The 16,060-nt window shown below is 40.6% G+C and overlaps 1 protein-coding gene across 1 annotated transcript; it reads left to right on the top strand.

The window, feature by feature from the left end:
- The first annotated feature begins 947 nt into the window (after window positions 1-947).
- Window positions 948-5,001, top strand: LOC143588239 (uncharacterized). Its single transcript, XM_077069302.1, has 4 exons — window positions 948-1,433; window positions 2,797-2,925; window positions 3,664-3,984; window positions 4,356-5,001. Exons 1-4 carry the CDS (start codon window positions 972-974, stop codon window positions 4,797-4,799), a joined length of 1,356 nt encoding a protein of 451 aa, XP_076925417.1. The 5' UTR covers window positions 948-971; the 3' UTR covers window positions 4,800-5,001.
- Window positions 5,002-16,060: the final 11,059 nt, after the last annotated feature.

Genomic DNA, 16,060 nt, shown 5'->3' with positions numbered 1-16,060 from the left:
ACTCGTTTAGGCCAATATGTTAACTAGGGGTGCAGACGAGCCAAGTCAAGCCCGAGCTCTGCTCGTTTAACTTACACAGAGCTCGAACTCGGCTCATTTCGAGCTCTGTTTTCAAAGCTCGAGCTCAGATCGTGAATGGATTTTGAAGCTCGAACTCGGCTTGGGCTCGGCTTAGTTACTATTTACCAACTATTTTTTTACATAATTATAATTATTTTATATTATAATTTTATGTATAAAATAATATATATTATTTAGTATTTTTATTAATATTTCATAACATTATATATATATATATATATATTGGAATGACCATCTAAGTAGCGTCGGGTACTTCGTACGCGGCCCCTATTGGCTAAAGGTATCCCAAGCCGAGCACGAGTCCGGACGGACGGAGCCGCTAGAGGTCCACCTATTGAGGGATTCCCGGATAAAACCCGACCTCCACGCCCGCCAAACGACATGACACGAGGAGTCAGTAAAACCGGGTGAGCTCATGATTCGAACATTGGCTTGCCAAGGTCATCCCTTATATCTCCCATATAAATTGGTGACAGTGAGATTTGAACCCCTACATTTCAATAGTAAAGTAAGTGCTCTACCATTGATCCACTTTCAATTTATATTACATATATTAATTAATAAATATTAAATATATATTTAAAAAATATATATAAATGGCAGACTCGTTTAGGCTCGCGAGCCCGCTCAAACTCGATAAGTGAAACTCGGGCTTGTTTATTAAACAAACTTATTTTTAGGCTTGAGCTTGGGCTCGATTTAACTCGACTCGATATAGCTTTTTAACGAGCCGATCTCAATTAATTTGCAAACCGATACGTTGATTTGCACCCCTAATTTTAACGTAACAACACAACAGGTAATAGGAAAAATATAAAACGGATACTATAACGAGTTTAGGGTTACTGCAGCCGCTATCTTCTTCACCTCCATCGTCTTTGCATACAGCCATGGGTACGAAGCACAAAACCCATTCAATAGATACAGAAACACTTGAAGTTGATCCAATGGAGGAAAATGACGCCGTACAGCCTGAAACAACAACAACAGCTGAACAACAATCTTCCAAAAAGAAGAACAAGAAAAAAGACGAAGAACACCACCAACGGATTACTATCAAAATCGAGGTCGTGAAGGAAAGACCCGACAGGTCGTTACCTGTAATCGGGTACTTTCCATCCGGGTACGACCCGGATAAGCGGGCGGAAGAGCCTAGTGTTAAGGTTTTAAGAAACGTGAAACGGAAACATAGAGTGAAAGTTGTAGTGAAGCCTAACGAGTCTTCTCCAGTGACGTTTGTTGGCACTAATTATTCCGGTGAGGGTGCGGTTCCTCAGATGGGTTTGACTACTCTTGGTGTGTTTAATAAGAGGACTAAGACGCTTAAAATTGTTCCCATTGATAGCAATAAGGTATTGCAATTATATTGTAATTACGCGTGTGAATGAACCGAATGAACTGGGGCGGGGCGGGGGAGTGTTTGTGTTTGGTCGGGCTTAAGTTTAACGAAACTCGAACAAGTTTTTATTAGTTCGTGTTAGCTTAGGGCTGGAAATGAACCGAACGGACATGAACAGGGGCGGGGGTGTTTGTGTTTGTATTTGGTCGGGTTAACTTTAACGGAACATGGAAGGGATTTTTTTTTGTTAATGTTAGTTTATTAGGAAATTGTGTGTGTTTCATGTTAGTTTAGGGCTGTAAGTGAACCCAACATTGTTTGTTCGTTTAATAAATGAACGAACATGAACAAGGAATTTTGTTTGGTTGGTTAAGCTAACAAACATGAACAGCCCGTTGAGTTGTGTTCGTAAACGTTCGGTAATGTGTTCATGAACGAACACAAACATAATATTTCGTTCGGTAAGTGTTTGTGAATCGTTTGTGAACACATTATTTTCTTAATGAATGAATACGAACAAAAATCCTGTACGGTAAGTGTTTGTGAACACATTATTTCCTTAACGAATGTACATGAACAAGGCTTTGTTTGTGTTTGTTTGCAGCCCTATGTTAGTTTGTTTAAAGCTTAAACGAGTAGTTCATAAACATAAACAAATATAATTGAACAAACATAGATGAATATACCTTTTTTTTTGGTTAAAGGGGACAGAAACCGGCAAAAAACACTTATTTCCAAAAACATTTAACCAAATGCAGCAGCTTGTATTTGTCAGAAAATGGTCAACTCAATCAAAATTATATTATCTAACCAATAGCCTAACTTGATGTATGGATTTATAGCGGGATAACGGCATACCAACTTCTTTTATAACCTAATTTACATGCCAAGTAATATCATTATTAGACCTGCACCCCACTTCAATCTGCAAATCATATTATGTTCTACCCTTTACATCATAAAATAAGTAGTTATCCCTTAAAGCTACTATCACACCAGCCAAGTAAATCCCACATCCAACCTAACATTCGAACTTTGATATTTAAATGTAAGCCCAAATGACAAATGAGCTTTAACGCATTGTATGACAACTTTAATTAGCTTTTTTTTGTTTATATTTATATAAATCAAACTACTTATGTATTTATTAAACTTTAAATGTACGAAAATATGCAGACATTAACAAACATAAATGAACGAACCAAACGCGTAATCATGTTCGTTAGTTTATTAAATAAACGAACTTCCTGCCGAACAGTTCATGAACGTTTGGTTCGTTACAGGCCTAATTGTATTTGAAGCTGAAATTAAAATTGAATTTAAAAGCTGTACACATTATTTCATGTGATTAATGCAACTTTTTGTGTTGAGTTTAGATATTTAGATTGGAACCAAGAGTTGGGGATTATGATCCTGCTATCGATGATGCTATGGTGGAAAATGAACCTACAGTGGAAGATTATAAACCAAATTTCAACTTTTCAACAAAGAAGGCCGAACAATCAGTAAGAAACTTCTTATATAAATATAGCATGTTATTGGCTTACTTTAGTAATATTGATTGTTAAGATTATCAAAATACTTGCTTTCATGAAAAAAAATTGGAACCTTTGACATGTTATCAATCAATGTTATATATTTATTGAAGTTCATAAGAATATGACACGTTTGATGATCTTTATGTCTGGGATAGGGGTAGGTTCTAGGCTTAAACTCAAACCAAAAACCAAAATTTCGGTTTGAGTTTTGAAAAACCTTATGTTCGGTTTTTTCGGTTTTGCCATTTGGGAAATTGGATTTGTAATTTTTTTGCCTCAAAATATTGAATTTGGGCCTAAATTTTTTTGTTAATTAATAATTAATTAATAGATGTATTGAATTTGAGGCTAAATCTTTTTGTTAATTAATAGTTAAATGATTATTGTATATATATGAACTTACATATTATCGATACTCGATATACTAGATTCTTACAAAGTTACTTAAAATTCAAAGAAAGAAATGAAAATACATTAATTTGGTTTGGTTCGGTTTTTTCGGTTTTTGATTAGACGCAAGACCGAGCTGAAAGTTTGTTCTTTAAAATCATAAAACCAAACCGTCCGGTTTTGTTTGGGTTTGGCTATATCTTCTGATTTTTAGTTCCGGATCAGTTTTTTCGGTTTCATGCACCCCCTTAGTTTGTGATATCATTTACTCTATTATTCTTATGGGCTTAAAGCGATACAATGATGATACCATAGGCTAAGAAAGAAAGGGCTTTACGTGCATACCGTGGTCCAGAGGGCGAGGAGGATTTGAATGGCAAGATGGCTGATGCAATTGTAAACATGAAAGCTGTAGAAGTTTGTGCAGAAGCTAGTAGTATTGGGCGGAATGTCCCGCCTTATGATTTATCAGCAACTAGACCACAGCAAGCTTATCCATTAGAAAAGATCATTTTAAAGGGAGAATGGCAATACCTTACAGATATTGATGAGCTTTTGCAACAAGGCAAAAATTTAAAGACTGAAGGGTACCCTTTATTTGTTTGTAACAGAATTCATAAGATCGAGGAGGTCAAGGTATAAAGTTCACTCAAACTCAATGTTGCGTCAATTATTTATTAGTGTGTGGATAGAAAAATGAGACAGTGGTCGGGTTGGGTAAAGGGTCAAAATAGGTAATTTTCGTATGGACTGAAACACGTAACACGCAAGGGCCAAGGGCTTGAACTAGTAATCGAAACACGTTTTGTCTAGTTTTTTAAAAACATTCTTGGCGTGTTGTATATTTATTAAGATGATTTTAGGACTTGTGTGCAAAACGATAAAAGTTCATATTTTTGAATTTTTTTTTTTTTAATAAGTCAAACCAGTTACATTTTGGTTACATACCGTATTCACACACTTGTTAATACACATCATAAATATAGTTTTCTTTGTTTATATTGTAGGACGAAGAAGTGAAGGAGAGTCTTGCTTGCATATTCTCATACATCAATCATCTTATAAAGTTCAAGGATAAGAACAGCAAGGAGGGGCAGTTCAAGGATAAGAAACGCGAAGATGGACGTTCTTCAGAAGAACATTATAGGCTGCCAAACATATTATCTCAGAAGTTTCATGACATGTTTGCCAACACCGAAGCAAAGTGGAACCGGCTGGCTGATGACAAAAGGCAACTTCTTATCAGCTATGTTTTGGTGCTTACTCTGTTTGTTGATAACTTCAAAACAGACTTCTCAGATATTGCTAAAGATCTGAGAATGCAAACTGGTGATTTGAGGACTCATTTTGAGTATTTGGGCTGCAAATTTGTTAGGGAACATAGCATGACATTGGCCACACTTCCTGCTCCGCTTAAGTTCCCAGATCCCAGGATGAGGCGCAGAAGATGATCGTGAGTTTATGGTTCGGGATGCAAGGTTTTATGGTGATGGCAGAAGGATGGTTTTGTTTGTTATTGGATATTTTTGAACAATATTATGTAATTCAGATTTGAAAATTTTGAAGTTGGCAAAGTGGTTTTGGAACCATATTAAATTACAATGATTGGAGCAATATCTTGATCAGGCTTGCTATTTTGTTTCTTTTTATTTACTGAGTATTGATTTGTCGTTATACCTGCTATTTAAGTTTTTAAGTTAAGCGTTGTAGCAGTGTTAAAAGTAGCGAGACGTGTTTAGTTTCTGATTGCTTTAGTATAGGTTGAAACAGATCATGTCTAGTGTGAAGTTGAAACAGGTTGAACTTGCTTCATCAGATACAATTGGATTATATTTAAGTTTTGCACATTATAATTTTGAAAAAGGAAAACGACAATAAGCGTTAAAGCTCGAAAACTTAACGAAACTCAAACGAGGATTATGGGTAGGTTTCTGTATTTGCTTGAAAGTGTTGCTGTCAATATGCCCTTTTGATTCAGTTGTATGTGTAAGTACACACAAGTACTATGATTTAAAAAAGACTATTATAAAATATCGTTTTTTAACTTTTGCATCATAGCAAGACAATAAAACCCCAACCATAGCACATCTTGACTTTATGCGACCAACTAGTTAAGTTTAAAACCGAAAATTAGTTCGATTTTAGTAAGTTTTGAAGAAGAAAATGTGAACAAGGACAACTTTGTCAATAACTTATTTAAATATAACAACAATTTCATCTAAATTTGCTACAAGATTTAGGTAAGTTCAGTTTTAGAATCATCATATTTGACTTACAAAAGTCAAGTTTGATTAAATTTAGCGGAAATGACCTCTCTACTGTAAACTTGAGCAGGGAAGGCACCCATAACTGACGACCCAAGTTTCCGTCCTTTTATCTTTGAAGCGTTGCAAATGTATAGTGATCGATAATATCTTGGCGGTAAGTGGTTTTGTTTGTAAAACATGTTATTCAGATATACATGTATAGTGATTTTAGTCGGATGATCATCTTTTATTTATTTTGTTTTTAAACGATATCTTCAACCCAGTACTTGTGACATCTGCCCCGATCCGACCCGACCCAGGTACCCGTTTCTCCGATCCGATCTCTTCCTTTTATGATTTAATATTTATACTTATATTTTACTTTTAATAATAATATATATTTTCCTTCCCGCCTCTTTCTCTCTCTTTCTTTCCGCCGTCCCGTCCCTCTTCTTCTCTCTTTCCGCCTTCTTTTCCTTCTTGTCGCCGTCCCGCCCTTACGCCTTGTTTCCCTCTTTTTCTTCTAACTCTTTGCTTGTCCTTTGTTCCTTCCCGCCTAAGGTTGTCTGCGCAGCTCCACGCGCCAGACCCCTTACAAGGAAGCCTGCGTGAAGACCATCTGTTCCTGCGATACGCGAGACGAACTCTTCTCGCAGCGCGCTAAGAATTGTAATTCTTCTCGCAGCGCGCTAAGAACGGTAGTTCTTCCCGCGACGCGCTAAGGATTGTAGTTCTTCTCGCAGCGCGCTAAGAATCGTAGTTCATCCCTCGACGCGCGAAGAATTATAGTTCTTCCCGCGGCGCGCTAGGAATTTTAGTTCCTCCCGCGGCGCGCTAAGAAATGTGATTCTTCCCGCGGCGCGCTTAGAAATGTAGTTCTTTCCGCGACGCGTTAAGGTTGGTTCTGTCTGCCTTCGCGCTCGCGCTCTCTTGTCCTTCTGTGTCTGCCTTCGCACTCGAGCTTTCTCGCGCTGAACCCTTTGAGTTTTCTTCTGTTTAATCTAGCCGTTTGCTTTTGTGTTGTCTTATCTTTTGTGCTGTTGACCTAATCTGCTTTATGTCTGAAAAGCCACTTTCGGCGCAGCATGCGCACCAACCCCATTGGTTGGCAGAAAAAAGTGACTGACATTATCTTTTGAGATCTGCTTTTTCCATGCTTGACCAGTACCTTTTTCTGAACCGCCCATGCCTTTTTACTGTTCCCTGTCAGCTTTATCTTGTCCCCTGCAGCTGCCATATCTTTTGATATCTTTTGCTTTTGGAATCTTTTGCTTTTTGAGATCTTTTTCCCCTTTTTCTAGGGATTGTGTTCCCTAGGGTTTCTCTATAAATAATAGTATTATTTTTCCTAACACTACACACACAAAACACTTAATCTCTCCTGTCCTCCTCCTTGCTCTCTCTGCCGCCTCCCTCTCTGCCTCCGTCTTCCTCCCTGTTCTGCCCTGCTTTTCCGGTATATATATTATATATAATAATTTACTTATTAATTATGCTAACTTATAATCAAGACTTAAAACGAATCATTAAAACAATAATCTTGTTTATAGGTTAACTTGTGCTTGTTTAAAGTTGGTTCTTGCTTTATCTTACACCGCATCGTTTATCATGTGAGTAATCTCGTACCTAATCCCTTTTTGCTTTTAATGTTTTGGGATGTTCATGTGTTCATACAAACTTAGAGTCTTAAACTTGTTTATGAGCTTTAGTCGCGCAGTATCCCATGCGTTGAGGACGTTTACTTGGCTGTTTATTTGTATGTGTGTATCATTAACCGCTTTGTTCGGCCTATTCCGCAGTTTTCATGGATCCATTAGATGAACACGGGAGACCTATCGTTTACGGTTTTCTTTGTTTACACTTGCACAGATGTTTTCTCGTTTTTGTGCTCAATTGGGAGCACGGATTGAACTATGAACTATGAGCTATGATCTATCTAGGCTTGATCACAATCTGATTGCACCCTTGTTAAACACCAGACATACACGTGTTGCGCGCAGATTTATTGTTATCTATGTATTGTATTAAACTTGATTTCTCACCAACACGCAAGTGTTTGACGTTTATTTTAACACATGTTCAGGTTTGCAGTAGCTGTTTTGGAGCTTGTGGACACGTAGGAAGTTTTCTTTATTTTGGACCTAGATTAAAATGTATCAAGACAAGTTTTTGCTGTTCGAATATTATGATTTATAATATATTGATTTATGTTGATTTATGTTATCTTGTGTTTACCTTGCGCGTGCGCGAATGAATGTATTTATTAAATATTGACACCCAATAGTGTCACGAGTAATGAAACAATATGTGGCGCCCCGATGTATAATCCGCCTTTGGTCGGGGTGTTACAGATTGGTATCAGAGCTCGTTGACTTTAGGATAGGTGGTTAGACGTAACGGCCTAGAATACCTAAGAGTCCCTTCTCGCGCATGAGAGAAATCTCATGTTTGCGCGCTTATTGTTAATTACTCGTTATTTATGAATATGCTCGCGCTTGCGCAGTATATGATTTTATGTTTTATTTCGCGATATTTCGATTCTTGTTGAATTTCGATTTTTATTGATTTTTCTTGCATATTCGTTTGTTGGGATTTGAAAATCCGAAAAGTCATGGTGATGCATGAATAGTTGATTTTCAATTTCCATTTACGATTATGTTCTGAGGTTGGAGACTTGAAAAGTCATGGTGATACATGAATTGTCAACTTCCAATACTCATTTTCTTGTGTATTTTATATTGAAGATTGAAAAGTCATGGTGATACATGAATCGTCAATCTCCAATACTCGTTTGCTCGTATATTTTAAATTGGGAATTCGGAAAGTCATGGTGATACATGAATTGTCGATTCTTGATTCGAATTTGTTACCTCTATTAAGTCTGCATCTAGGGTCATTTATTTTACTTTAACTTTTGACAGTAACTAACTCCGCGAAACCAAGCTTTTCGAGGTTATACTTTGCGCTAAAACCAAGATATTAACTAAAATTAAAATTTTTATAAAATGCCTCCGCTATCAACTCGCCATCTCAAGAAGAAAGAAGCCGCGCGCAGACGCTCGCAGCAACGTTCCCAGGAAATGGCCGCCGCAATAGCCCAAGCTTTGAGCCAAAACAATACCAACACCTCTGGTTACAACATTAAATCCTTTAACGCGGGTAACCCTCCAAAGTTCACAGGTCTTGAAGGAGCCACCGTGATGCTCCAGTGGCTTGAGAAAATAGAAAACACTTTCCTCCACACCCAATGCCCCTCAGACAGACGAACCCTATATGCTTCCAGTGTCCTGGAATCTAGAGCGCTTACATGGTGGAATGGAGTAGCTCATGCGCGTGGCGCAGAAACTGCTTCCAACATGCTCTGGGAGGAATTTAAGGAAATTCTGACGCGAGAATTCTGCCCTCCCAACGAAGTTAAGCGCTTGGAGGAAGAATTTTGGAATCTTAAGCAATACAGTGGTGAAGCGCGCGAGTACGCGACGCGCTTCCATGAACTAAGCCTGCTTGTCCCTCACCTTGTTACCCCTTCCCGCCGAGCCATAGAGAAATTCCTTGGTGGTCTCCCCATGGAAATTCAAGATTCTGTATGGGCCAGAAACCCAGTAACCCTCTCTGACGCCATCGAGTTGGCCGCTGTGCTCAGCGACAACCATGTCAGAGCAGGAACCCTGTTCCTGCGGGGAGCTGAAAAGACCAAACTCACCAAGACTGCCCCTGAACCAACAGAAACCAAACCTGAACCCTCGAACAGTAACAACCTCAAGCGCAGGCGCAAGGCCTATGCGCTTACCAGCCCGCCCATAGTCCAGCAACCCGCCTACCAACCTCCAGTATACGCGCCTAACCCTCTGTCAGCCTACCCAACTCCCCCTATAGTCCACAACTATGCCTTAACCAATCCAGCACTCCCTGCCCCGCCAACTAAGAAACCTTACACAGGAAACCACCCCTTTTGCCCAACCTGTAGACTCCACCACCCACCTCAAGTCCCATGTCGACTTTGTAACCGATGTGGCCGCGCTGGTCACCTTGCAGAAAACTGTAGAGTCCTTCCCGCCAATCCAATTGCGCCAACACCACCAGTCTACCTTCAGAATCCACAACCAACCTACCAAAACCCACGACCCAGATCGTGCTATAACTGCGGTGATCCCAGTCATTTCCGGAACGCGTGCCCAAGACTACAAGTGCAAATCACACAAGCGAATCCGGTGAACCAGATTTCGAACCAAGTGACGCGTGGACGAGCTTTTAACATAACCGCGCACCAAGCGCAAGCGAACAATGACGTAGTTAATGGTACATTTTTGCTTAACGGATTTTATGCTTCTGTACTTTTTGATACTGGCGCCGATCGAAGTTTTATCTCTCGCGCCTTCGAGCAGAAGCTTGCGCGACCGCGCGATAACTTAAAAGAAGATTTTTCAGTTGAATTGGCTAACGGCGAAACTGTTTTAATTAACTCTGTGATTAAAGATTGCACGCTTAACCTTAACGAAAACGATTTTCTGATCGACCTCATCCCCATGCCTCTTGGAAGCTTTGATGTTATTATTGGTATAGACTGGCTTACGCATAATCGCGCCGAAGTTATTTGCGCCAAGAAGATGATTCGCATACCTCGAGAAAATGGTGATCTTCACATCTACGGCGAAAAACCCTCCCTCGGTCTTAAACTTATGTCTTGCGCCGAAGCCCGAAGACTCATGCGGAAAAGGTGTATTGCATTCTTAGCCCATGTGGTTAAACCTGCTGAATAAAAGAAGCTTCGCGATATCCCTGTTGTGCGTGATTTTCCTGAAGTTTTTCCTGATGATCTTCCTGGTATCCCTCCCGCTCGTGAAGTCGAGTTCCGTATTGATCTTGTCCCTGGTGCTTCCCCCGTAGCTAAATCTCCTTACCGTCTTGCGCCCGCTGAGATGCAAGAATTGGCAAGCCAACTTCAAGAGTTGACTGCTAAAGGATTCATTCGCCCTAGCTCTTCGCCCTGGGGTGCTCCGGTGTTGTTCGTTAAAAAGAAAGATGGATCGTTTCGCATGTGTATTGATTACCGCGAGTTGAACAAACTCACCATTAAAAACCGGTATCCCTTACCGCGTATTGACGACCACTTTGATCAACTCCAAGGTGCCTCTTGTTTTTCTAAGATTGATCTCCGCTCTGGCTATCACCAGTTGCGCATCCGCGATGAAGATGTTCCGAAGACTGCTTTTCGAACTCGTTATGGCCATTTTGAATTCTTGGTCATGTCCTTCGGTTTAACCAACGCACCCGCCGTTTTCATGGATCTAATGAATCGGGTGTGTAGGCCTTTCTTGGATAAATTCGTGATTGTGTTTATCGATGATGTTCTGGTGTATTCTAAGACCAAGGCCGAGCATGAGCAACATCTCCGATTGGTATTGCAAAAGCTTAGAGCTGAGCAACTCTATGCTAAGCTTTCCAAGTGTGAATTTTGGTCGGATGAAGTACAGTTTCTTGGCCATGTTGTAAACAAGATGGGTATTCATGTCGACCCATCCAAGATTGAAGCAATCAAGAACTGGATTACGCCGACCACTCCTTCTGAGATCCGTTCCTTTCCGGGCTTAGCTGGTTATTACCGGCGCTTCATTTCGAACTTCTCGAAGATCGCTTTGCCTTTAACAGCTCTAACGCACAAAGGTAAACCATATATTTGGGGCTCGAAGCAAGAAGAAGCCTTTCTAACGCTCAAGCGTTTGTTGTGTGAAGCTCCTGTTCTTGCGCTACCTGAGGGTAATGATGATTTTGTCGTGTACTGCGATGCCTCCAACCAAGGTCTCGGTTGTGTTCTTATGCAACGAGGCAAGGTTATCGCTTACGCATCAAGGCAACTTAAGGTTCATGAAAAGAATTATACAACTCACGATCTCGAACTTGGTGCAGTTGTTTTTGCCTTGAAGATCTGGAGACACTACCTTTATGGTACTAAGTGTATCCTCTACACTGACCATAAAAGCCTTCAGCATATCTTTGATCAGAAGGAACTCAACATGAGGCAACGCCGATGGAACGAACTCATCAGCGATTACGATTGTGAGATCCGGTATCATCCTGGTAAGGCTAATGTGGTAGCCGATGCGCTCAGCCGAAAACCCTGCCAGCTTAACTGTATCTTGCCGCGCACGCAGCTTCACTTCGCGCCGATTCAAAGCAACCTTGAATCGCGTATTCGTGACGCGCAGCGCGCATCCATCAGTAATGGTAACCTTCGCGCCGAGTTAGCGTGTGGCGCGGAAGCGCACTTTGTCCCTAATCTGAGTGGAATTCTCTGCTATCTCAATCGCATCTGGATTCCCCTTGATGAGAATCTTCGCGCTGATATTCTGAGTGAAGCGCACAAATCTCGGTATTCTATTCATCCTGGCGTTGATAAGATGTACAAGGATTTGCGCATTACTTATTGGTGGCCCGGTATGAAGAAGGATATTGCTGTGTTCGTAGCTAAATGCCTGACTTGTTCTAAGGTAAAAGCTGAACACCAACGCCCATCTGGTTTGCTCGAACAACCAGAAATTCCTACGTGGAAATGGGAATGTGTAGCGATGGACTTTATTACCAAGTTACCTTTGACAGCAAGCAAACATGATAGCATTTGGGTAATAGTGGATCGATTGACTAAGTCTGCTCACTTTCTGCCCATTCGTGAAAACTACCGTGTTGAGCAACTCGCGCAGCTTTATGTCAAGGAAATTGTCTGCCGCCATGGTACTCCTTTGAGCATCATATCCGATCGCGATGGCCGTTTTATATCTCGCTTTTGGAAATCTCTCCAATCTGCGCTAGGAACTCGCTTGGACATGAGTACGGCATATCATCCTCAGACTGACGGTCAGTCTGAGCGAACTATTCAAACTCTTGAGGATATGCTCCGATCTTGTGTTCTTGATTTTGGAGGTAATTGGGATTCACACCTGCCTTTGATTGAGTTCTCTTATAATAACAGCTATCATTCCAGTATTGGTATGGCCCCATTTGAAGCACTTTACGGTCGTAAGTGCCGCTCCCCGATTTGTTGGAGCGAAGTGGGTGAAGCTCAAATCACAGGACCCGAACTTGTTCAAGAGACAACCGATAAAATCGCCAAGATCCGTGATCATCTGCTGACTGCCAGAAGCCGACAGGAGAGTTACGCAGATCGTAGGCGGAAGCCTCTCGAATTTCAAGTTGGTGATCTTGTTCTCCTCAAAGTGTCGCCCTGGAAGGGTGTTGTCCGCTTTGGGAAGAAAGGTAAGCTTGCTCCTCGATATGTTGGACCATTTAAGATTCTCGCGCGTGTAGGAAAAGTTGCCTACAGACTTGACCTGCCGCCAGCGCTCAGTAATGTGCATCCAACGTTCCATGTATCCAATCTCAAGAAGTGTTTAGCTGACGAGAACCTTCACATTCCACTTGATGAAGTTCAAGTTGATGAATCTATGCATTTCATTGAGAAGCCTGTTGAGATTATGGATCGCGAGGTTAAGCAAACCAAGCGCAGTCGCATCCCTATCGTGAAAGTTCGCTGGGAGTCCAAGTGCGGAGCCGAGTTTACATGGGAAAGGGAAGATCAAATGAAGATCAAGTACCCGCACCTGTTCTCTGCGCAACCTACTTCGAGATAAATTTCGGGACGAAATTTCTTAAAGTAGGGGAGACTGTGACATCTGCCCCGATCCGACCCGACCCAGGTACCCGTTTCTCCGATCCGATCTCTTCCTTTTATGATTTAATATTTATACTTATATTTTACTTTTAATAATAATATATATTTTCCTTCCCGCCTCTTTCTCTCTCTTTCTTTCCGCCGTCCCGTCCCTCTTCTTCTCTCTTTCCGCCTTCTTTTCCTTCTTGTCGCCGTCCCGCCCTTACGCCTTGTTTCCCTCTTTTTCTTCTAACTCTTTGCTTGTCCTTTGTTCCTTCCCGCCTAAGGTTGTCTGCGCAGCTCCACGCGCCAGACCCCTTACAAGGAAGCCTGCGTGAAGACCATCTGTTCCTGCGATACGCGAGACGAACTCTTCTCGCAGCGCGCTAAGAATTGTAATTCTTCTCGCAGCGCGCTAAGAACGGTAGTTCTTCCCGCGACGCGCTAAGGATTGTAGTTCTTCTCGCAGCGCGCTAAGAATCGTAGTTCATCCCTCGACGCGCGAAGAATTATAGTTCTTCCCGCGGCGCGCTAGGAATTTTAGTTCCTCCCGCGGCGCGCTAAGAAATGTGATTCTTCCCGCGGCGCGCTTAGAAATGTAGTTCTTTCCGCGACGCGTTAAGGTTGGTTCTGTCTGCCTTCGCGCTCGCGCTCTCTTGTCCTTCTGTGTCTGCCTTCGCACTCGAGCTTTCTCGCGCTGAACCCTTTGAGTTTTCTTCTGTTTAATCTAGCCGTTTGCTTTTGTGTTGTCTTATCTTTTGTGCTGTTGACCTAATCTGCTTTATGTCTGAAAAGCCACTTTCGGCGCAGCATGCGCACCAACCCCATTGGTTGGCAGAAAAAAGTGACTGACATTATCTTTTGAGATCTGCTTTTTCCATGCTTGACCAGTACCTTTTTCTGAACCGCCCATGCCTTTTTACTGTTCCCTGTCAGCTTTATCTTGCCCCCTGCAGCTGCCATATCTTTTGATATCTTTTGCTTTTGGAATCTTTTGCTTTTTGAGATCTTTTTCCCCTTTTTCTAGGGATTGTGTTCCCTAGGGTTTCTCTATAAATAATAGTATTATTTTTCCTAACACTACACACACAAAACACTTAATCTCTCCTGTCCTCCTCCTTGCTCTCTCTGCCGCCTCCCTTTCTGCCTCCGTCTTCCTCCCTGTTCTGCCCTGCTTTTCCGGTATATATATTATATATAATAATTTACTTATTAATTATGGTAACTTATAATCAAGACTTAAAACGAATCATTAAAACAATAATCTTGTTTATAGGTTAACTTGTGCTTGTTTAAAGTTGGTTCTTGCTTTATCTTACACCGCATCGTTTATCATGTGAGTAATCTCGTACCTAATCCCTTTTTGCTTTTAATGTTTTGGGATGTTCATGTGTTCATACAAACTTAGAGTCTTAAACTTGTTTATGAGCTTTAGTCGCGCAGTATCCCATGCGTTGAGGACGTTTACTTGGCTGTTTATTTGTATGTGTGTATCATTAACCGCTTTGTTCGGCCTATTCCGCAGTTTTCATGGATCCATTAGATGAACACGGGAGACCTATCGTTTACGGTTTTCTTTGTTTACACTTGCACAGATGTTTTCTCGTTTTTGTGCTCAATTGGGAGCACGGATTGAACTATGAACTATGAGCTATGATCTATCTAGGCTTGATCACAATCTGATTGCACCCTTGTTAAACACCAGACATACACGTGTTGCGCGCAGATTTATTGTTATCTATGTATTGTATTAAACTTGATTTCTCACCAACACGCAAGTGTTTGACGTTTATTTTAACACATGTTCAGGTTTGCAGTAGCTGTTTTGGAGCTTGTGGACACGTAGGAAGTTTTCTTTATTTTGGACCTAGATTAAAATGTATCAAGACAAGTTTTTGATGTTCGAATATTATGATTTATAATATATTGATTTATGTTGATTTATGTTATCTTGTGTTTACTTTGCGCGTGCGCGAATGAATGTATTTATTAAATATTGACACCCAATAGTGTCACGAGTAATGAAACAATATGTGGCGCCCCGATGTATAATCCGCCTTTGGTCGGGGTGTTACAGTACTAAGTGCAAATCCTAATCTATAACTTGACTACACGGGTAAAAAATTGCATACGTTAGACAACGTTGCACCGGGGTATCTACTAGTTACTCCAATAATTTTAGAGCTTGTTTTTGTTAAGAACATTTTCCAATCTACATTTAAATAACAAAACCCTGCCTTCTTGTTATCCAATTATTAAAAAAAAGAGCGTTTTTAGAAAGAATAAAAATTGGACAACTTAAAATGAGCTATTTAATCAGCATTTATTATACTATTACTAAAAGTTACATGGCAATACAAAAAAGTTATGAGCAACGTGTAAGCCACTTTTGAGATTTATATAAGGGTGTTGCTAAACGTACCCCTCTACCACTATCAGGGGAGGGGGTATGACAAGTAGAGAATGAGGGGGGGGGGGGGTTACGTTTAGCCTATCCCATTGATATAAGACTTATATAAATCCAGTCTTATTCAAATAAATGTGCCAGGTTATATTTCTAGCAATTTCACACGCTTCATAATTTGATATCACGTCACATAAACCGTCACTAGCTAAAATAAGACACTCGTCGTCTCTAACTTGAGGGGTAAATGTAACTTCTGGCTCACGTATTATCTAAGGCTTTAAATGCTCGTCACCTGAGAATAACATCAATCAAGAAAAAAAAACCATAAATACAAGATTTCATCTGTATTGTTCTTTTAAGATTACTTTAGACATTTCTATATAACTTATATATTTCACCATAAAAAACTAACCA

This window comes from Bidens hawaiensis, unplaced genomic scaffold (genome assembly GCF_021521415.1).
Source record: "Bidens hawaiensis isolate Kalapana, Puna unplaced genomic scaffold, B.hawaiensis_p1.1 tig00001575_1, whole genome shotgun sequence".
NCBI lineage: Eukaryota > Viridiplantae > Streptophyta > Magnoliopsida > Asterales > Asteraceae > Bidens > Bidens hawaiensis.
Note: the sequence above shows the minus strand (reverse complement) of the source record. Positions and strands in the feature narration are given on the sequence as shown.

Coding starts and splice junctions, on each gene's coding strand:
- LOC143588239 (XM_077069302.1), top strand. CDS start 972: ATGGGTACGAAGCACAAAACCCATTCAATAGATACAGAAACACTTGAA. Junction 2,926..3,663: donor CAAAGAAGGCCGAACAATCA/GTAAGAAACTTC, acceptor ATGATACCATAG/GCTAAGAAAGAAAGGGCTTT. Junction 3,985..4,355: donor ATAAGATCGAGGAGGTCAAG/GTATAAAGTTCA, acceptor TTTATATTGTAG/GACGAAGAAGTGAAGGAGAG.